Source organism: Bos grunniens, chromosome 26 (genome assembly GCF_055505025.1).
Source record: "Bos grunniens cultivar Pamir isolate PY7600 chromosome 26, Bosgru_T2T1.0, whole genome shotgun sequence".
NCBI lineage: Eukaryota > Metazoa > Chordata > Mammalia > Artiodactyla > Bovidae > Bos > Bos grunniens.
In genome coordinates, this window is record NC_141190.1 from 35,626,402 (window position 1) to 35,650,725 (window position 24,324).

The 24,324-nt window shown below is 36.1% G+C and overlaps 1 protein-coding gene across 8 annotated transcripts in view; it reads left to right on the forward strand.

Annotated features, from left to right (window-relative positions):
• ATRNL1 (attractin like 1) overlaps positions 1–24,324 on the forward strand; it is an 810,133-nt gene that overhangs the window by 325,495 nt on the left and 460,314 nt on the right. For all 8 annotated transcript variants that reach the window (XR_015155896.1, XR_015155897.1, XM_086379578.1 and 5 more), the window contains one exon: positions 10,818–10,879. Coding sequence is in view for 6 of the 8 variants with exons in the window: in XM_086379578.1 (XP_086235704.1) it covers positions 10,818–10,879 (62 nt within the window). In the remaining 2 variants the exon portion in view is untranslated. The remainder of the gene's footprint in view (positions 1–10,817; positions 10,880–24,324) is intronic.

Below are 24,324 nucleotides of genomic sequence, written 5' to 3' on the forward strand. Positions count from 1 at the left end.
TGGGTTGGGAAGATCCTCTGGAGAAGGAAATGGCAACCCACTCCAGTACGCTTGGCTGGGAAAATCCCATGGAAAGAGGAGCCTGTTAGGCTACAGTCCATGCGGTTGGAAAGAGTCAGACACTACTGAGCGACTTTACTTTCAGTGCTTTCCCACTTGACTTCATGTTCCAGTATGTCTGGCTCTAGGCGAGTGACCATATCATCATGATTATCTGAGTTATTAAGACCTTCAGTTCTGTGTATTCTTGGCACCTCTTTAAGAAGAGCTTTAAAAAGCTCTTCTGCTTTTATTAGGTCCTTACTGTTTCTGTCCTTTATCATATGCATCCTTGCATGAAATGTTCCACTGATATCTCCAATTTTCTTGAAGAAATATCTGATCTGTTCCCATCCTGTTGTTTTCCTCTCTCTCTTTGTATTGTTCATCTAAGAGGAAGAGAAGGAAAGGGCAAGGGAGAAAGGGAAAGATACAATCAACTGAATGTAGACTTCCAGAGACTAGCAAGGAGAGATAAGACATTCTTAAATGAATAGTGCAACGGAATAGAACGGTTGTGGGGACCTACTAAATTGGTTTTAAAAACACTTTCTTATGGAAAGCACCTTATACACTGCATTCTGGTCCATTAGTCTAAATTAAATGGAGAGAAGAGAATAAAAATTAACCTTCAAAGTTTCAAAATTAGATGTGTATAGAAAATATTTTTTTCTTGGAAATTTTATATGTTTCATTGTTTTTTTAGCAACTATTAATGCCTTTTTGAATGCAGATGGTTCAATCACTTATTTAGTAGAAGTATATATGTATGGAAAAAATGACATTTGGCAAGTACCACATGCTTTAGTAAGACTGTGGCTACATTTGCTTCTTTGGGGTTTAGTTGTAAACCTGTTTTTGAAGTTTTAGAGGTAGAACTGAATGATGAAGGGTTGGTGAACATCACTCTATAAAAGGAAGATCCCTTTTCACCACTTAAATTATAGAAGAGAAGCTAGGTTGTGGGGGGGAAAAAAGATAATTTATAGAAGGTAGTGTTACAAGCATAAACTGCATATAGACTTCTATATTAGCCATTACTCTTGCAGTTTTATATCTTTGAATTAAAACCTGATACTTGAAGAATACCTCCTAAATATGCTAATACAATAATCAGGAACAGGTAGCATTACAAATACAAAATTTTATCTTTTCATTTTAATGGTTTGGTTTCATTTTTAACACTTAATACCGTTTTTGAAACGATAATATCCTTTAACTTACAGAAAATTTACTCTGAATATGTAGATTTAAAGCTCTATGTGTTTTTACTGACTACTCTTGATTTAAAACTAATCATTTTCCTGAACAGCTTGACCTTCAGTAGAATGAAACTGTTTTGAGACTTTCTATTTAGAGCATTAAGTTGCAAATCTCTAGAAGTTACTGCAATTCATTCACTCCCTGGTGTGTCAGATGGTAAAGAATCCACCTGCAACGCGGGAAACCTGGGTTCCATCCTTGGGTTGCTAAGATCTCCTGGAGGAGGAAATGGCAACCCACTCCAGCATTCTTGCCTGGAGAATCCCATGGACAGAGGAGCCTGGTGGTCTACAGTTCATGGGATCGCTAAGAGTCAGACACAACTAAGCGACTAAGTACACAAAGATATATAAGTAAAAATGCTAGGCTCTTTGCTAGTTGCTAAAAGTGTTTAGCTCAATATTGTAATACTTGACTTCAAATATCTTGAAGTTGAATGGAAAGAGAAGACAGCTGTGCTAATTATTGCAGCGTACTCTGATTTTTGCTAGGGAAGTATGGAACTTAAGAATTAGCTTCAGAATGCATTGGTTTCCATTTTACCTCCACTGCTTATTGCCTGAGTAACCCATAAACCTTTATTTTCTTATCTGTAAGATGAATTTAATAATATTACCTACTTTATTGGCTTATTCTGAGGATTAAATAAACTAGTGTGTAAAAAACACTCTGCATAGTGCTTGGGCAATGGTAAGCACTTTAATAAGTGTTAGTATTTTAGTAGTACTGCAGTAAAAGTGTATGGTAGGAACAACAGGCGTACAATCAAGGGCCACTGTACAGGATCTGGATGTGCCAGGAAGCGGATCATTTGGATAGCAGTTACTCAAGAGAAGAACGCGTTAGCGCAGGAGGAAACAGTTTGTGGCAAACAAAGCGCTGAGGCTGGTAATGTGTGCAGCGTGATCACGGCCCTGCCAGTGCACTGCGTGGAGAGAAGCAAGGGCCAAGATCTGGGGATCATTGCTTCTATGTCAAGGAAGTTGGAGTTCAGGCTAAAAGTGGTGGGAAAACAGTGAGGATATTTAAGTGGGGGAGTGAAGGATCCTGAGGAGTAGAATTATGGGAAAGTCCTTCAGTTTCAAATAAAGAACATTTTGTAGGCGGGTAAAGAATGACCAGAAACTTACAAGGTTGAAGACAGTTAGGTTTTTACATTAAACCAGGAGGAAAGTTATAAGTGCCTTCACTGAAGCATGTATTTTCTCTTAAGAAGAATTAAACTCATTAAATTTTTATAGATAACATTCAAGGTTTTGTAATCAGAGTAATTTGTATAGTATTTATGCAGAATTGGCCAGTATGTTTGTTCATCATACATTTTATTCTATTTTAAAAATCATCCATTTTTTATTTAACTGCATTTAAAAAAATATTACTTTATCAGAAATGGTATAAATTTATATTATCGATAAGCAGTATATTAGTTATCTATAGGAAATTTATGCTTATTAATATCTCAAATAGGTTATCTTAGTAGAGCTTATTCAGTAATAGTTAATTTAAGCACCATTGTACTTTATTTTTAAAAATGCAGAGATAGACCTAATATGATTTTGAAAAGCTTGCCTGAAACAAGCCCAGCTGTCTTTGAGATATGACTTGATGACTGACTTGGATTACTTAACTGTGCTTTTATGTCATCATTTTTAAGGACTATAATCCAAATAGTGGTTTGAAGAACCTCTCTTTTACTTGCAGTTCATTAGATGAATTTAATCAGTTTAACACATCTCTTCATATTTTCATTTTTTTATATCTCAATATTATATCAGAATTTATAGCAAGCTGACATTTTGCTAAACACACCAATTTGTCCTTCATAATAAGAACATTTTTTCTGTCTTATAAAATCTGACATTTTGTGGTAAATATCAAACTATGAATCTACTTCTACTTTTTCATCAAATCATATATTCAAAATGTTGATCATTATTGTTGTTAATGAAAAATACAACATATTTTAAATCAGGTTTTAGATTTTGGACATGTTTTCAATATGAATTTGCATTTAAGATTAAATGGACAAAATTATTATCTTTGTTGCTGTAGTTTCAGCTAACTCTGATATTTAGCATTCCAGTTTATCAGTCATTTGGGGCACTTTAAAAGCATGAAGAAAATGAGAATATTGTGAAACTTTAATTGGTTTCCTGATTTTTAAATAATTTTCTTTGAATAATTATTAGATAACTTGAAAAAAATCATTAAAGAAAAGAGAATTTCAGAGGTACATTTTGTTGGTTAAAGTTTTAAAACTAAGTTTAAATTCAGCTTAAGTAAACTTTTCATATTTTTCATAGTAATGACCAGAAAACCAAATTGGAACATATTGATTGTCCATAAAGAGCCATGTTATAGCCAAGTCTTTCTTATTAGACAATTAGAGATTTTAGAGTCAGAAGTGTCCCATATCCTCTAGAGATACACTTTCAGGAAAACTACGAATATAGTATTGCTTTTGTTGTTATAATTTGTCTCACTGTTGTCTAAATAATATTAGCTAAGTGATCAAAAGACCACTCTGAAAGATCACTTGAAAACAGTATCATTTTTTTCATTGGTTAAAAAGTAATATTTCAGGCAATACCATATGGTTTAGATGAGAAGATTGTAGTCTGAACTAAGTCATCTTCTGAAAGAAATTCTTGGAAGACAAGCCTAGTTAAAAATGTTTATTGTTGAAATTAAGAACTGAGGTAAAATACATATTAAGAAACTATTTCTGATATCTTGGTTTCAAAATATTTTATTTATATGTAGGTAAAATTATAAATGGTAGATATTAATTTTTCTGTGATTATAAATACAAACATTTTATTCACATGCAATTTTTTTAGAACATCTGAACTCTATATAATTTTTCTAAGAGTTAATGCTATTTTATGATCTGAAATTAGAAGGTACTTATAGTCTGTATGCTTATTGATTTATAAAGGAAGATCAAATAAATAATTTTTTAATGTTTTGAAGAATAACATCTGTTCTTCCTTCCTTTCATGGCTGTTAATAAGGATTTATGATATGCTAAATTTTGATGTTGTTATTTGTTTATTTAGCAGATTTTTTAAAATTAAATGCTTACTATGTACTGTGTCAGAGAAGGCAATAGCACCCCACTCCAGTACTCTTGCCTGGAAAATCCCATGGATGGAGGAGCCTGGTAGGCTGCAGTCCATGGGGTCGCTAAGAGTCGGACACAACTGAGTGACTTCACTTTCACTTTTCACTTTCCTGCATTGGAGAAGGAAATGGCAACCCACTCCAGTGTTCTTGCCTGGAGAATCCCAGGGACGGGGGAGCCTGGTGGGCTGCCGTCTATGGGGTCGCACAGAGTCGGACACGACTGAAGCGACTTAGCAGCAGCAGCAGGTACTATGTACCAAATAGTGCTCTACATAGTAGACTAGTGCCCCAGATAATGTGAGCAAGGCTAGTGTTCTCAAGGACTTTACATTTTAGTGGGGAAAGATATTTTAACTAATAATCAAACATCAACCAACAAATCAGATAATTTCAGAATGAAATATTTATAAAAGAAGTAGGTTCGCATAACAGTATAGAATAAGGGAGAGGGCAGCTACTTTGTCTCAGTGTCTTAGAGCAGTGTGTTTGAGGTGAAATTTAAATGATAAGGAGCTAGCCCTATCAACCAATATCACATGAAGACCAGTTGCCAGTATCGCTTAGAACAGTTCTTAATTTATCTCTATTTAGTTCTTTTTCTGTAGGTCTTCCGATTTCATTGGAAGGGACCTGGAGTTGCTGGATACTCTTCCTAGATGGAGAAATGCTGAGGATAGTCAGATACATTTGCAACTAATGCTCGTATCATTTCTTTCTGCTACTCCTGCCTTTTTCTCTTATCTGTTCTCAGTATTCCTGCCTATTTTTAGATAACCATGTACATTTATATAGAAAATAGGGCACATTTAGTTTTTTTTACACCATTAGAGTCACTAAATTCTGACACAGTTTATAATTTATAATCGTTATTACTGTTTTTGTCTACCTCTGCTACAAACGCTAAGAATCTTTTTTTTCAGTGATATATCCAAGAGTCTGACATGGTGCCCAGATTATAATAGACTTTCAGTGAAATATTTGATGGCTGAATACATTAACTCTCCAGAGAGGGAAGCTTGAGAGGGAATCTGCTTGAGTTAGTATTTGCTTGGCCTTGTTCACCAGTGCAACCAAATCTCCTTGTATCTGCCTTCCCTTTTTATACCCGTACCTGATGCTGGACTCGCTGACACAGTATCTTTCCAAGGCTATCTCCCGTGGAACTTCTTAGAAAATCCCAGGTGGAGAAACAACGAAAGAGATTTGCAACACCCATTGTAATACTGACTTTCTGTTTGAACAACCAATATCAGACGCTGTTCAGCTTGAGTCCCTGGAACCCAGATGGCATGCTAAGTATAGAGACTGCTTGTGCCATCCACACTTTTTCTTCAGCACAATTATGTTAACAGATTAGACACAGATAGATAATACAAGTTTCTGAATGTGTTAGTGGTTTAGTTCATTATTGAAGCTTGTAGATGCTTGCCTTGTCTGCTTTCTTTTCACAAATATTCTTTGGGGAAATTCAGGAAGGTATTTTCATGTGTGTCTGTGTTTTGCTTACTTGCCTCAAAACATGATTTTTTTTTTTTTCCCAAGTTACTTAGCTATATGGACCTAGAAAGGGCAAAAAGCAATAATAAAATTCTGCAGTACCAGCCTGAGTCATGTACTTTGCCATCCTAAATGTATTTTAACACTGTTGGCTATAACCAGTGTTTTTGCATTACTTATCTTGAAGGAATACAAAACCCTTTGTAGATTAAAGAGTCAGAGTGATGATAGCTAACACTACATATATAAATGTATAGTGGTAGTGTTAGTTGCTCAGTCGTGTCTGACTCTTTGCAAGTCTATGGACTGTAGGCCACCAGGCTCCTCTGTCCATGGAATTCTCCAGGCAAGAATACTGGAGTGGGTAGACGTTCCCTTCTCCAGGGGATCTTTCCAACCCAGGGATCGAACCCAGGCCTCCTGCATTGCAGGCAGATTCCTTACCGTCTGAGCAATGAGGGAACCCCATATGTGTGTGTCTCCCTCTCTCTCTCTCTCTATATATATATATATACATGCCGTTTTCCCTCTCCTCAATATGTGTCACTTGGTTTTTAAAGATTTCCAGGCTCTGTTCCTCTCCCAGAGTTGGACCTTTTTTCCTTTGTTTCCATTTTCCCTGCTCTGCTCAATTTTGATTTCACTTCCAACAGTTTTTCCTCAATATGGGGTCTGTCTTGGAATAGAGATTTGAGTGGTTGCTTTTGAAAATTCATGTGTCCCAAGCTGTTCTAGCCTCTTTTGGAACTTCTCGAAGACCCTTTGCACTCATATGCTCTTGGAGTAGACAAAACCACTTCAGTTTTTACTTCCTGTATTCAGATCGGCCTGCCTGGTTCTAGTGAATGTCTTTGGATTATCCTGTTCGTTCTCTGCTTACTCCCACGTGGACTCTGGTACCATATGTGCCTTGTGCCCTGGCTTATCAGTACCTGTTCATGTTTCAGCAATCAAGAGGATGAGAATTTTTCGTTTAACTGTGTTGAATTATTTTCTTCTTCTTTTTTTTTTTTTTTTTTGCAATTTACTTGATATAGATAGGTAATGGGCAGACAGATAGATACTGAGTTTTTTTCTTTTAATGTAGAAATTAAGGGATATTAAACAAAAATCTATGCTACCATTGTCACTCTCCACCTGGAACTTGACCTCACCGATTATATTTCTCAGTTTCTGAGTAGTTAAGCTTTTTTTGTTTATATTTAAAATTACAGTTTTAATCTGATAGTACATAAAACCCCTACCATTTGGAATTTTTAAGTAGTTTCTCTGCATAATGTATACTGTCTGCTTTTCTAAATGCACTGTGGATTTAGGAAAATATTTGTTTCCCTGTTTTATGTGCTCCTGATTCTGTCTGCTGTTTTCTAACAGATCTTTTTGAAAGTTCAATCTGTAGTTGCTGTCTCTACTTCCTCACATTACATGTTCGCCTTGTGTTCTCTGTTTAAATGAACATTCCCAACCTTTCATTGAAAGTGCATTTGTTTGTTACCCATGCACAAGGTTGATGTCAGTTCAGTTCAGTTCAGTTCAGTTGCTCAGTCATGTCTGACTCTTTGCGACCCCATAAATCACAGCACGCTAGGCCTCCCTGTCTATCACCAACTCCCGGAGTTCACTCAGACTCACGTCCATCGAGTCAGTGATGCCATCCAGCCGTCTCATCCTCTGTCATCCCCTTCTCCTCCTGCCCACAATCCCTCCCAGCATCCCAGTCTTTTCCAATGAGTCAACTCTTCTCATGAGGTGGCCAAAGTACAAATTTAATATTAATAGTCATATTCCCATCTTCATCTTACTCAACCAACAAAACCAACCAAGACTTTCTTCTTGCAACATTCCTTTTCCTGGACATCCTTGACACAATGCTCTCCTGATTTCCTCCTACTTAATTGTTCACTTTTTTGTTAGTTCTGATAATGGGGTGGCCCTAAACTTCCTTTGAGTTTTAGATGACTCATATCCAGTCTTTACCAGGCCCTCTCACCTTTCACTCCAAATTATGTGCGCATCAACTTGGTTTTATCTGCAAGGATGTTACACTTGTACAAGCTACTATCATAGCTAGAAAAATCTAGTGTCCTTCTTGTTAATGTCCCTGCTTTTCTTTATCATCTCTTCCTCACCCAGAAGCCAGAATATTTTTCTTGAGAGTAAGATCATGTTATTATATGACTTAGCTCTTATAAAACATTCCAAACTCTTTATCATGCTAAGGACCTAGGTGAATTAACCCCAACTTGTCACACTGTACTCATTTTGTAGCTCACACTACTGCAGCTGTTGTGACTTCAGTTTCTTAAACATCTCTAGCCTAAGCATGCTATCCTCTAAGCCTCGAATTCTCTTCTAACAGATCTTTGTGTGGCTTTACCATTCTTTTGTATGTCAGCTTACCTGTGGCTTCAGTAAGTCTGGCTTACTGAACTGCCTGATCTAAACTAGCTACGTAGCCTTCTCCTTCATCACATCACCTTATTTTTCTTTGGAATATTTGCCATTATCGAAAATTATGATATCCACTTATGAGTCTACCTGGTTATTTTCTGTCTCCTGCTATTGGGATGCCAATTCCAAGAGACAAGGAACTTTGTCTTATTTACAAGGTTGTCCCCAGCTCCTAGAACAGAGCTTGCTTAAGCAGTATTTCTTTGAATCTTTCTTCATGATCTGAATGACTGAATAAATTAATTTTCTGTCTGCTTGTTCAGATCAGTTATGAAAGAGATACACATATTAAAATTTTACTATTTAATTATGTTACCTAATTCTTATTGAAGTCCAACCTTGTGTTTTCACTTATTTGGCCTGCATATTATTTTTATGAATTATTTGTGCCTTTTATGTTTTATTAGACCAGGTTTTGATTTTGAATTTCACTTTGCTATTTATATTATCCTTCATGGCTTCATTGTTGTTGTTTTTAAGAGCCAATTTTTTTTTTCTTCCCTCACAATCCTTTATATTTTGGCTATAGGTGTGTCACTGTTGTGGATGTGCTGTCTATAGAAAACATAAAGTAAATTATGCCTTTTAACATGCTATGGAAATCTCTTTCTTTTGATGAGGATTCAGTCTGTCACATTTAATGCAACTGCTTCTATACTTCATCTTATTCTTTTATTTTTAAGCTTATTATTTATTTCATTTCTTTTTTCTTTGTATTTACTAATTTATTCAAGTCTTTATTCAAGTTCTTTTTCTTTATTATTTTATTTCTCAACACTGTCTAATTTTACCTTCCTAATCCAATTTATCTTAAACCAATTTCATTTATTAGGATTTCAAAATAATTATCCTTTTGAAGATTATCCAGTTAGTTCTCAATTGCTGTATTCTGAATCATCTTACTATGGTTTTAAGTTATTGTTGACAGTATTATTTGGTAAGCTTTGTTTGTAAGATACTCTCATGGACAGTACCTGGGGAGATGATTCATCTGTATCATTTCCATTTTAAAAGATGTTTGTTCTTAAATTTTTTAAAATGTTTTCACCTAGAACCAATCTCCTATAGCAATTATCTTTCCTCAGTCTCTGTGTAAATGCTTTGTAATTCTTCAAATGCTTAGAAGCATTTTGGAAATGAATGTTATTATATTTAAGCTTTCATGTATATACAAAAATTTAACTATCTTCACGACTCACTATAATTCTTTGTTTTATATAAGAAACAATATTTCTTATTTTAGAATGCCATTTCATTTCCTTGCCCTGAAAACTGGTACAATTATGAAATTCATTTCCTTTGTTTTCCTTCACTCATGGATTATATCCCTGTCTGCCTTTTGTCTAATGTCTGAAGATGGTTTTTCTGTATATTTTGTATAGTTTTTAGTTCTTTAAGATGAGAGAAATCTCATATTTGTTAGTCTGTTTTCAATGGAAGTGGAAATTGTATTACATATTTTTGAAAGATTTACATAAAAGATTATTAAAGGGGAAGGAGATTTCAAGAACTTAATTGTTCACCTCCAGCTACCTGGAAAAATTCACTAGTGTTGACCAGCTCCTTTATACATGATGTAAAAGCATGATATTTATTGTATTATGCCTACTATATACCAGATATTATGGTAATAATTTTATTTCTATTAATTGAGTTAGTCTTTCCTCTAACACAATGAAGTAGATGCTTTTATTATTACTGTTCACACATGGGACAAAAGTAGGTTAAATAGGTTTCCAGGATATTTACACCTAATAAGTGAAAAATTGGCTTTTCATATCAAGTATTCTCTATTCACATGCTACATTATTGACTAGTACAATGTATAATAATTCTTCTTCAAGAAATGTTTTACAATATGATCTCTATGATGTTAACAAAAGTGGAGAACAACTTTAGATTATTGATTTCTCTCCTGAAATCATTAACATGAAAATATAAACTTTTAATATGTTTTATTCTTTCAGGGGTTTATAACAAAATAATTGCATCTTCATTAGACAATAATACATGAGAAAAACCAGTTCCCTCTGTTTCCTTCGTAGAGTTGAAATTAATTTTTTTATCTCATAAGCAATTATCAACTGTATTGATAGAAAAATATGACCATTATTAGATGTAGAAATGCATTTGCATGTTTTAGTTAGGCATATTTTATAGGATTTCAAGTGACAATCTTAGCATAGATTACTAAAGTAATTTTATAATAGTTTTCTTAAAGCATTAGTGTTATAGCCTGTGTAAAGGTTGTATTCAGTTTTTGTATGTATGAGGTGTTGTCAATGAAATTTTGGTTCTAGCACAAATGATTTATAATATGGTAATCCAAATTTCTTGATGATTTAAAAATATTGTATTTACAAATGCCATGAAACATCACCACTTTGAAGAAGAACATAGATTCAGTAAGTTTCAAACTTCCTTTTATTTTGATTTTTCAGATTGCGTTCTCACAACACAACACAATCATGGATCTTGTGCAGTTTTTTGTCACCTTCTTCAGGTAATTTGCTTTTATTGACTTTGAATGTGTTAAATCTGTATTCTGATGGCCTGTCAATCTGTTAGGTAGTATCAGTTCTTTAACCTTGAATATGATACAGTGTGTCTTGTATAGTTTTATGTACTTAAATATATACTGCAGAGCGGAAGAAACATATTCGACATGTACTATTACAGGATTATTTTGCTATACTGCTATTTAATAGCTAGTTAATTTAGTGGAAAGAAGATAATAACCTTGCGTTCTACTGTCACATAAGTAATTAAAGCCTGTTTTAATTAGTGAAATTAACAGTGTTTTCATCATATTGATTAGGTACGTTTCCTAGCATTAAAATCAATTTCTTGGATTTCTTAAGTTGTTATTGTATGTACTTAGCAATGTGACAAAATCAATAGGGGATGAGAAAAAGGATGTATTTTTTTGCCCTCAAAGAGCATGTAATCTGGAAGTACTAAATGTGACCTAGACTATACCATAATTTCCTAGAACTTTAGTTATTTGAGATGTTAACAGTAGGTTCACTAAAAAGGGTTCCATAATTAAATATGTTTGGAAAATACTATGTATACTAAAGTTAAATAGGTCTCTTTATCTCACAGTTTTTAATGTGTTCATTTGCAGTGTATCGTTCTAAAAGAGAGGATAGATTTTGTAGCATTTCTCAAAACCTAAAAGTTCTTTTCACAGAGCATTTATGTTCATTTCCATGGGATGTAACTAAACAATGGGTGAGGAGAAGAAGCTGAGTTTCACTGATAGAATATCTGAGACATGGCATCTAGTTTGGTGGGCTGGGGTGGGTGGTGAGGGAAGTTCTCAAGGGAGGGGACATATGTATACATGTAGAAGATTCACTGCATTGTACAGCAGAGACTAACACAACATTATAAAGCAGTTATACTCCAATAAAATAAAAAGACCTAGTTGGTCAATACAGTACTTAAAAAAAAATATTATCTTTATTAACACGATTATGATGTGTACAGCTTATACTGATCCACAGGGTGCCTTTGTGTGAATTAGACAATCGTGTCTCCTCCTTCTGGTAGACATAGCCCCACATCACAGCACAAAGATGCAGATGATTTTGACCTTCACTCACCATGTTGTCTGGGCTGCTTTGTACAGTAAAGAAAGTGAAAGTTGCTCAGTCGTGTCCGACTCTTTGCGACTCCATGGACTGTATAGTCCATGGAATTCTCCAGGCCAGAATACTGGAGTGGGTAGGCGTTCCCTTCTCCAGGGGGTCTTCCCAACCCAGAGGTTGAACCCAGGTCTCCCACATTGCAGGCAGATTCTTTACCAGCTGAGCCACAAGGGAAGCTTTGTACAGTAAAGAACCTGTTAAACCCAGTCCTTTACACAGATGGTATGCCCAGTACTTCCTCTGCACCTAAGTAAATGATAAATATTGGTTATCTTATCAAGATACCATACAATACTTGAATTCCTAATCGGTTATCCACAGGAGTGAGCAAACATTTTTTATAAAGGGCTGGTTAGTAAATAATTTCAAGATTTGTGGGCTATAAGGTGTCTGTGGTGCTAAAGCAGCCTGAGTCAGGTTGGAAACAAATGGGAGTGACTATTTATGTTCCAATAAACCTTTACTAGAATGAAAATAGCTGGTAGCCTGAATATGGGCTTCCCTGTTGGTGCTAGTGGTAAACAACCTTCCTGCAAATGCAGGAGACATGAGAGACCTGGGTTCCATCCCTGGGTGGGGGACATCCCCTGGAGGAGGTCATGGCTACCCACTCCAGTATTCTTGCCTGGAGAATCCCATGGACAAAGGAGCCTGGTAGGCTGTAGTCCATAGGGTCACAGATTTGGACACTACTAAAGTGACTTAACGTGCACACAGGCTGAATCCTGCCTGTGGACACAATTTGTCCAACTACTGATCTAACTTATGCCTGAATGCCTTTAATGGCAGGAAACAGAACATCTCTTGTGATAGCATTTTCTAATTTCAGATAATTAGTTGTTCTTTATAATTGAGATGAAATCTGCCTCCCTGGGATAGCTATTCTAATTTACCCATATGGGCCCATCCATAGCAAGTCTAATTCCTTCATCTCCATTTATGGCCTTCCAGTTTTCTAAACTCTTTTCTCCAATTCACACATTTCTGTTTGGTTATTTGCTTCTTGTCAGAATCCTTGCCATGTTAGTCACTTTGCTCTGAAAACAATCAGGTTGGTCTGTCCCTTAAAAACATTAATTTCCAAAATTTAATGCTGAAAACATATTTCTTACTAACATTGCAGAGTTCATTCATATTTAAATTTGTCCCTTAAAGATGAAATTTGAGGAAACATCTTAAATATATTTAAACACTTTCTGATTTTATACTTGTGAATATTAAGGGATATTAAAACTTAATGATGTTACAATTTTTTTGAAAAGTGTTAGAAGTTATAATCAAATGAGGTTTATTTAATGCATAAAACTAAAAGTTTTTGACAGGATAATGTAGATGTTAATACACTGAAAAGTTTATTTTGTATAAAAATTCACAAAGCTGAATTGATAAAGTATTTAAGTGTTTAGGGTTTTAGTTTAAGCTTTTGAATTTGTGTGTTCAATAGCTCTTTTATTAAGTAAAAGAAAGCAAGTGTTAATGTGTAGCATGTCTTAGAGATGATCCTATTTATTATGTTGGCATCATAGACAAAGTAATATACTCTCGTTATTGTGTGAGATCAAATGTATTTGATGGTTTTTTTATCATTTAAATTTTTTCAGTAGTGAAATGTAAATTAGATGATTTTAGAATTGTCTCATTGTTAAGGAAAATCATGGACAGAATACTTTTAAGTTTATTTTTATATTAAGTAGACTTACTGTTAAATTTTAAAAGAGAGTTTTGGACAGTTCAGCTTTTATGGGCAGCCTTCAATCAGGCCACTATTACTGCTGTTGCTGTCTCTGTATTACTGAAGTAGTATAGCTGAAGGGTCAGCCTTTCATTTAGCCAAGGTTTAAAGGAGGCCAGTGTCAGCCTTTTACTTTTATATTGGGAATAGTTCTGGTGGTAAACGTAATTCAGTCAGTACTAGTTAGATCATTTATAGTCACAGCCTGGCTCTGGTCTTAGCTTTAGGCGCCATCTAAGCAGATTACCTGCAAGTGAAGTCGCTCAGTCGTGTCCGACTCTTAGAGACCCCATGGACTGTAGCCTACCACGCTCCTCCGTCCATGGGATTTTCCAGGCAGGAGTACTGGAGTGGGCTGCCATTTCCTTCTCCAGAGGATCTTCCCGACCCAGGGATCAAACCCGGGTCTCCCGCATTGTAGGCAGATGCTTTACCATCTGAACCACCAGGGGAGCCTAAGCAGAACCTAGTTCCTCTGAATCTCAGTCCTTTTAGGTTTTATTCTGTATTGGAGTGTAGCCAGTTAACAATGTTGTGATAGTTTCAGGTGAACAGCGAAGGTATTCAGACATATATAAACATACACAAATATGTATGTCCTTTATCGTAATAGAATTAAAAGGTGTGGTTGTTAGAGCCTGCAGTGTACCGTAATATACAACAGTGAGTAATTAAAAAATTGACAAAAATCATTTAAGAAATAAAGACTTTTCTGGTATGTAAAATCGAAAAGCAAGTCTGTGAATCTGAAAAGTCTGAATTTTTTAAAGAAGTTCAGCCTGGTAAATTAAGTGGAGATATAGCAAGGACCCTGTACCATTTAGATTTTTAAATGGTGGTTCTAATTTTCACTGTCCTACAAGGATTACATAATGCTTTTGATTTACCATCTTGACCAAATGGAGGATATTTTCAGAGGTTGCCACTTGGTCTTTCTTATCTTTCTTGATAGATCTTACCTCACAGGCCAGAGACACAGTGTAGGGGTTTACTCCAACCACTTTGTACATAAATTCTAATTATACACTTGAAAAGTAAGGAAATCATCACTTGTTGTTGTTGTTCAATCACTAAGTTGTGTCTAACTCTTTGTGAACCCATGAACTGCAGCCAGGCTTCTCTGTCCATCACTATCTCCCTGAGTTTGCTCAAACTCATATCCATAGAGTCAGTGATGCCATCCAACCATCTCATCCTCTGTTGCTCCCTCCTCTTGCCCTCAATTTTTCCCAGCATCAGGGTCTTTTCCAATGAGTCAGTCAGTTCTTTACATCAGATAGCCAAAGTGTTGAATCTTCAACATCAGCATCAGTTCTTCCAATGAATATTCAGGGTTGATTTCCTTTAGGACTGACTGGTTTGATCTCTTTGCTGTCCAAGGGACTCTCAAGAGTCTTCTCCAGCACCACAGTTCAAAAGCATCAATTCTTCAGCATTCAGCCTTCTTTATGATTCAACTCTCACATCCGTACATGGCTACTGGAAAAACCATGCTGCTGCTACTGCTGCTAAGTCGCGTCAGTCGTGTCCGACTCTGTGTGACCCCATAGATGGAAGCCCTCTGTCCCTGGATTCTCCAGGCAAGAACACTGGAGTGGGTTGCCATTTCCCTCTCCAGTGCATGAAAGTGAAAAGTGAAAGTGAAATCGCTCAGTCGTGTCCGACTCTTAGCGACCCCATGGACTGTAGCCTACCAGGCTCCTCCATCCATGGGATTTCCCAGGCAAGAGTACTGGAGTGGGGTGCCATTGTCTTCTCCATAGCTTTGACTATATGGACATTTGTCAGCAAAGTGATGTCTCTGCTTTTTAATACACTGTTTAGGTTTGTCATAGCTATTCTTCCAAGGAGAAAGCATCTTTTAATTTCACGGCTGCAGTCACCATCCACATTGATTTTGGAGCTCGAGAAAATGAAATCTGACAGTTTCTACATTTTCCTCGTCTGTTTAGGTTTGTCATAGCTATTCTTCCAAGGAGCAAGCATGTTTTAATTTCATGGCTGCATTCACCATCCACATTGATTTTGGAGCTCAAGAAAATGAAATCTGACAGTTTCTACATTTTCCTCATCTGTTTGCCATGATGTGATAGGACCGGATGCCATTATCACAGGGTGGATGTATAGACACAGTTTCCCAGTATGAGCCAGGATTTAGCCAGAATTTGTTATCTGGACCCTGGAGACACCCCAACTCTAACAAGGGGCCTTGGTGGTGTTCTAGTCATTGGCTATCTGGGTCATCACTAACCCTGTGTCTTATACTAATGAAAATATATATTAATTTGTCTTGCACTGAGTATATACCCATAAATATACTTGTGTATATACCCAAATAAACACGAATCTCTTAAAAGTAGTCATACACATGTTCCTTTGGGAATCATTTTATACACTTTTCAAGATGTTTCAAGACAACCTTTCTTCTGTGAACTCAGCTATCTGTTCAGTCAGTGGATTCTGGATTCGTAAATTAACTCATCTTGGAACTGAGCAGAGGATCACAATCGTCTCTTGGGGCAACAACCCTCAGCCGTTACCCCTCCATTCCTACTTCAAGTAATGTTAAGTAGCACCATTGTTAGCTGCCCACCTATTTTGCTCCTCATATAGATAACATCCGTTATTAGTCATCCCACAGGTCTTTGTTGGGCAGCACCCTTGTCTGCTTCTCCAGGCTTGTTGATCATTATCCTAATTGTGACCCCTGGATTCTGACAGTTAAACACTGACCCTTGGTCTTTTTCCCTTTGGGACTCCATCACCTAACGCCTAGCTCTGTCACTGCCTCTCCTGTTGTCAGCTTTGCTCTTCAGAAGAAAGCCATCACTGAACTTAGCAGATGATCCCTTTCATCAGCAGATTCCTCATGGCCTTGGTGAAATGATGCATCCCATGGAAAGTAATCTTGTGGTAGTTCTTCTGACCTTACACAATACATTCTTTCTGGCACATTTCCTCCTGTCAGCTTCTTTATTCTCTTTCTCTTCCGTCTTCTCAGGGAACTCGGGCATTTCCATTTCACTTTGCATTGGCCATTGCTTTATCCAGACTTCTAAGAGTCACTTCTTCTTCAACTTTGCACCATCCCCATACTTTCATAGGATATTGCATTTCCTGGTCCTGAGACTGTGCACCAAAATTCATGAATTCTTGCTGATTCCATCCCCCAGGATCAGATACCACTGATGTCTAATTCCTGTTATACTCCCCTGGCTGTTGCCATCACCTGCTAGCCAATTCTTGCAACTCTTCCAAGTATATAATCTCCTTCCTTTTTTATCAGCCCAGGATGCATTATGCTGTCATTAAACCCTAGTTATCGTCTAGCAACCAGGAAAGGAGACGTGACAGCTTGTTGAGGAAACGACCCTATTGTTTCTATAGTTGTTGAACTGACTTCCTCAAAAACATCCATCTAGATATTTCATTTTAGATATTCCTATCCCATATTTCAAGAGCTCCAATTTTCCCAAGCATGGCCATTGTCTTTACATAAGAGGACCTCTTTAGCTGAGCAGTCTATCATCTCTGGAGCTCTGCAGCTCTCACCCTTGGATCATTAGTCTGCTGCTCATTCATATTGGCTCTTCCACTGTCAGGGATACGGGTCTGAATTAAAGCTATAAAAGAGACCCCCTGGCTCTTATATTTAGCCTGTAATATTTGTTAATGGCCTTCAGTCTCTCAGTAGCCCTTTGCCGGGTTAATGCAAACATTCAGTAATTATCCAACTCCACTATCTTTTGAAAACATTTTCCCCAGATCACCACTGGTGAAATCTTTAGCAGTTGAAGTCTTCTTCCAGGGCTGAATCAAGCAACATGGGTGGTTTCCCTTTAGCCTGCCAAGTAGTGAGTGAGCCAATTACCAATCTCAGTTTTACCTCCTGCTATCTTAGACTATGAGTCCTCAGAGAAGTGGAGACCAGAATGGCATTAGCCATGCAGTGAATATATTAGGGGGAACTCTTGTGACGGAAAGATCAGGGGAGAAGGTGAGAGATCTTTTAGACCACAGTGCCAGTCTGACATTTGTGAAGTGGAGCAGGAAGAAACGAAAGCTGAATGGAAGAGCCTAATTGTGTAATTTAGATTCCATTGCAGTCATATGTAAAGTCTGACAAGGTCAGTGGTGAGTCTTCAAGTCAAACTGCATGTACAGAGGAGTTACTCATCTCTCAGGATCAGGCCTTCCTTGCTGTCACCGCCATGCTCAGAAAGTGTGGCCTTGGTGATTACTTTCTGTCTCTATGATCTTTACTAATCTAGTTATCTGATGTAAGTAATACCATATAATACTTGTCCTTCTGTTACTGGCTTGTTTCACTTAGCATAATGTTCTCAAGGCTCATTCATGTTGTGATATATGTAAGAATTTCCCTTCTTTTAAGGCTGAATTATATTCCGTTATATGTATTATATATACCACATTTTGATTATCCATTCACCTGTTGATGGACACTTGGGTTGCTTCCCTGTTTAGCTGTTGTGAATGATACTTCTGTGAATATAAGTATGTATTTAAGATCTTGATTCAGTTCTTTTGGGTATATTCCCAGAGGTGAAATTGCTGAGTCATATGGTAATTCTATTTTTAACGTTCTGAAGGGCCTCCATACTGTTTAATTGTACCGTCCGCATTCTCACCAGCAGTGCCACGGGTTCCGATTTTTCCATATTCTCACCAAACACGTGCAATTTTCATTCTTTTCCTTCCTTCCTTCCTTTTCATAGTAGCCATCCTAGTGGATGCAACTTGGCATGTCTTTGTGGTTTTGATTTGCATTTCTTTAATGAGTACTGCTGATAAGAACATTTTCATGTGCTTATTTGCCATTCATATCTTTTTTGGGTCTATTCTTTTGCCCATTTTTATGCCAGTATCATATTCTCTTGCTTACTGTAGATTTGTAGTAAATTTTGAAATCTGGAAGTGTGGATCCTCCATCTTTGTTCTTTTTCAAGATTTTTTCGGGCTACTTAGGGTCCTAAAATTCAAATGGATATGGGTATCCAGATAATTATGTGAGCTTTCCCCCTTTTTGTTAATATGGTGTATGACATTGATGCTGTTTATATGTTAGACCATCCTTGCATTTCAAGAATAAATCCTTCTTGGTCACCATATATAATTCTTTTAATAATAATAATTTCCCTTTTTCTGTGTCATTATTCATAAAGAATGTTAGTACTTTTCTTGTGTCTTTGTCTGACTTTGGTATCAAGATAATGCTGGTCACATGGATTGAGTTAGGAATTGTTTCCTTTTCTTTAATGTCTGGAACAATTTGAGAAGGATTGGTATTAGTTCTTTTTGAAATGCTTGGTGGAATTCATCAGTGAGGCTATCAGGCCCCAGGCTTTTCTTTGTCAGGAGATTTTTGATTACTGATTCAGTCTCTTTACTAGTCATAGTTCTAGACATTCAGTCAGTTTTTTCATGATTCAAGCTTGGTTGCTTTCGTTTTTTCCTTAAATCACAAATTCCTAAATTGTCCATTTCCTCTAGGTTACACAGTTTGTTGGTGTGCATTTGTTCATAATACACTCTAATAAATCCTTTTTATCATTTTAGGATGAGTAGTATTATCTATACTATATTTATTTTTAATTTATTTTTAGTAAGTTGAATCTTCTTGCCTTTTTTCCCCCCTTAGTAAATCTGGCAAAAAGTTTGTCAGTTTTGTTTTTCTGTTTGACAAACCGATTGCTGGTTATGTTGATTTTTCTCTATTATTTTGTATTTCATTTATCTCTGTTTAAATCTTTATTATCTCCTTCCTTTCGCTAACTTTGGGTTTAGTTCTTTTTCTGATTCCTTAAGTTTAAAGTTAGGTTGTTGATTTGAGAGCTTTCTTGTTTTTCCATGAGAACATTTATAGTTAAATCTTCCTTAGCACCGCTTTCGCTGAGTCCCATCAGTTTTAATATGTTCTGTTTTCATTTTCATTTGTCTCTAAGTAGTTTCTGATTTCCCTTGTGATTTCTTCTATGAGCTGTTGGTTGTTCAAGAGTCTGGTGTTTCATTTCCCCAAATTTGTGAATTTTCCAGTTTTTTTTTTCTGTTAATTTATTTCTAGCTTTATTTTGCTGTGGTTGAAGGAGATACTTTTCATGATAGCCATTATTTTAAATTTATTGAGAAAATTTGTGACCTAAAATATGTATAGCCTGGACAATATCTCATGTGCATTTGAGAAGAATGTGTATCCTGTTGTTGGCAATGTGTTTTATATATGTCTGTTAACTAGTTGGTTTATTGTGTTGTTCTAATTCTCTGTTTCCTTTCTTCTGTTTACCTGATGTTCCTATCCATTATTTAAAGAGGAGTTTCAATTGTTGTTTTAACAATTTTGAATTCTCTTTGTCTCTAGTGAAATTTCAGTCTTAATTTATATCTTATTTTATATAAACTTAGTATCATTTTGTTAGAATTTCCCTCGTAAATCTATTTTCATTACTTTCAGCATTTTTTATCTTATTAGATTTTAAATGTTTCTTGTACACCACAAATAACCGGACATTGTTTATTCTGTTTTAATAATCTGAAAAATCTCTGACTTTTAAAGTGACAGGTTTAATAAATTTCTATTTATTGTGATTACTAATGTATTTTAGTTTTTTCTTCATCTTTTCACTTTTTAAAATGCTTTCTCAAGTCATCTTTCTTTCTTCTCCCCTGCTTTCTAAGAAATCGAATATCCTTTTAATATCCTTTATTTTTTTCCTTTTATCAGTTTAAGGATTATACATTTTATATTTTTTCTTTGATGACTATCCTTAAATTTTAACATGTATATTTTTTCTAACCAGCATTAATGTTAATCAGTGTCTTTTTTTTTCTACTCCTAAATCATATAGGAACACTAGAAAATTTGAAACTTCCAATTTTACATACAGTTGTTTAATTTTCAATTCATTTTCTAATTTCTAATTTTAATTTATTTTTAAAAATAGCCTTATTGAGATATTTAAAGTGTAACTCATCTATTTAAATTGTAAAATTCAATGGCTCTGCAGCCATCTTCACAGTAATTTTAGAACATTTTCATCACCCCCCAAATAAACTGTATGCACATTTGTGGTCATTTCCCATCCCTCTCAGGCATCCTAAGTTTTAAACAGTCACTAATCTAGTTCCTGTCCATAGATTATCCTATTCGGAACATTGTCGTATAAATGGAATCATACAGTATGTGCTCTTTTGTGACTGGATGCTATCACCTGTGACAGTGTTTACAAGATTTGTCCATGATGTTGTATGTATCAGTGCATCATTGCTTTTTATTGCTAAATAATATTCCATTGTATGGATAAGACACTTTTCATTTCTCCTTTTTTGGTTGATGGGCATTTGAAGTTTTACCTCTTTTTGGTTCTTGTGAATTATGCCACTGTGAACATTTGTGTTCAAGTTTTTGTGTGGCTATATGTTGTGCTTCTCCTGAGTATGTACCTGGGAGGGGCAGTGATAAGTCGTATGGTAACTCTGGACTTAGCATTGTGAGAAACTGGCAAACCATTTTCCAAATGAGTTGCACCATTTTACATTCTCACTAGGAATGTATGAGCGTTCCAGTTTCACCATATTCTCAGTAACATTCTTTTATCTCTTTTTTTGGTTATAGCCATCTTAGTGGGTATAAAGTGCCAAAAGAAATGGTGAAACTATTTTGGAGGATCCAGAAAGGAAAGGGTTAGGGATCTAAAGAAGAGAAAAAGAAAGAAAAAATAGGAGTTTAGCAATTAAAAACAAGAATAATCAAAGATGACCTTATAGAAGTAAGAATGTGAGTGGGAAGAATAATTTAAAATTAATACAGTGATCAAGATTTAGGAAAATGAAGCAATCATGTTGTCCACGAAGATATTTCAAAAGACAAAAAGGAGAGATGTAACAAGGAGAGAGGTAAACCTAAGTCATTAGTATCAAAATGGCATAGCCCAGAGGGGTATGTGCTATAAACTTTCTTTTTTTTTAATGCTATAAGAACAAAGAACGCTGGTAGAATGAAAAATACAAGTCCTCCTCTTCCAAAGTAAAATTATGATAATGGATATGTGAATGGAAATAAGGCCTGAAGATACAGATTTCCCTAAGTAGAAACCATAAATTAAATCTTATTATATTGGAGGTTTCTTCAGGAATTCTCTCCCTGGCTTTGCTATAGAAGAAAACAGACATATAGGTCCCAACTGTTCTTTTAAACCAAAATACCAAATATGGCTCGAGTAAAAATGTGCCAAGTTCATTGCAACTTAGCTAAACCAGTGCTCCATGTCTCATTTTCAATGCTGAGATTTAGAACACTATAGACTAAAACATACTTCTGTAAGAGTGATATCAGTAACATCACATTTTCACCAGAATGTTGACTAACAATTCAAAATAACGTGTCCTAAACTTTCTGTCTTGGCAAACAGCTCTTTTTTCTATTAATAGCATTTTCTAGCTCAGTTACAGGCACTGCTGCTCCCCCTGTGTCAATACATTTAATCCATGCATAAAACCTGATTCTTGATCTCTTTTTATTTATTTATTTATTTTTTTATATTTTTCTACTATAATTTTTTTTTTATTCTTCCAATTTTATTTTATTTTTAAACTTTACATAATTGTATTAGTTTTGCCAAATATCAAAATGAATCCGCCACAGGTATACATGTGTTCCCCATCCCGAACCCTCCTCCCTCCTCCCTCCCCATACCATCCCTCAAAAAAAAAAAAAAAAAAAAACCTGATTCTTCCTTCAGTCTATCAATCTATTATATTCAAAACAGCAAAAATTATTTTTAACATAATTTATGAGAATCCATTGTTTAAAAGCTTCCCTTCACATTTATAATTCAAACTAGACTTACAAATTCCTCTGAAACCAGGCCTAATTATATGCCTCCTCTCATACTCTCCACGAATTTGCTATATTACAGTCTCTTTTTCTTTGAAGGTATCTGGTTTATTTCTTGTCTGTTCTGTTTTTCATTCCTATAAAGTCTTTTAAAATTATTGTGCAGTAAAATTCCACTTGGTGGGATACAGCCATATGAATTCTAAAATATGTATCAGTTCAGTTCAGTCGCTCAGTCGTGTCCGACTCTTCGCGACCCCATGAATCGCAGCACGCCAGGCCTCCCTGTCCATCACCAACTCCCGGAGTTCACTCAGACTCACATCCATCAAGTCAGTGATGCCATCCAGCCATCTCATCCTCTGTCGTCCCCTTCTCCTCCTGCCCCCAATCCCTCCCAGCATCAGAGTCTTTTCCAATGAGTCAACTCTTCGCATGAGGTGGCCAAAGTACTGGAGTTTCAGCTTTAGCATCATTCCTTCCAAAGAAATCCCAGGGCTGATCTCCTTCAGAATGGACTGGTTGGATCTCCTTGCAGTCCAAGGGACTCTCAAGAGTCTTCTCCAACACCACAGTTCAAAAGCATCAATTCTTCGGCGCTCAGCCTTCTTCACAGTCCAACTCTCACATCCATACATGACCACTGGAAAAACCATAGCCTTGGCTAGACGGACCTTTGTTGGCAAAGTAATGTCTCTGCTTTTGAATATGCTATCTAGGTTGGTCATAACTTTCCTTCCAAGGAGTAAGCGTCTTTTAATTTCATGGCTGCAATCACCATCTGCAGTGATTTTGGAGCCCCCCAAAAAATAAAGTCTGACACTGTTTCCACTGTTTCCCTATCTATTTCCCATGAAGTGATGGGACCGGATGCCATGATCTTCATTTTCTGAATGTTGAGCTTTAAGCCAACTTTTTCACTCTCCTCTTTCGCTTTCATCAAGAGGCTTTTTAGTTCCTCTTCACTTTCTGCCATAAGGGTGGTATCATCTGCATATCTGAGGTTATTGATGTTTCTCCTGGAAATCTTGATTCCAGCTTGTGCTTCTTCCAGTCCAGCGTTTCTCATGATGTACTCTGCATATAAGTTAAATAAGCAGGGTACAATATACAACCTTGATGTACTCCTTTTCCTATTTGGAACCAGTCTGTTGTTCCATGTCCAGTTCTAACTGTTGCTTCCTAACCTGCATACACATTTCTCAAGAGGCAGGTCAGGTGGTCTGGTATTCCCATCTTTTTCAGAATTTTCCACAGTTTATTGTGATCCACACAGTCAAAGGCTTGGCGTAGTCAATAAAGCAGAAATAGATGTTTTTCTGGAGCTCTCTTGCTTTTTAGTTTCTTGTAATCATCAGCTCTACCATAGGCCAGTTCCAGAATGTCAAGGAATCCTTCATAGGGCCTCCTTTACACTGATGCTTTTTCTTCATCCATAAATCCTGGCACCTATTGGCTGGTACCCTGTCACTAGAGTTTTGCCTTTTCCAGAATGTCATGTTCATGGAAACATACAGTATGTTATCTCCTGAGACTGATTACTTTCCATTGACATACTCCTTTTAAGATTTATCCAAGTTGATTTTTTTCCCATCAGTAGTTCATTTCATTTTTGTTGTTAAGTGGTATTCCATTGAATGAATAGACTCCAGTCTTGTTTATTCATCCACCCTTGGATAGATATGACTTGTTACACTTTTTGGCAACTATGA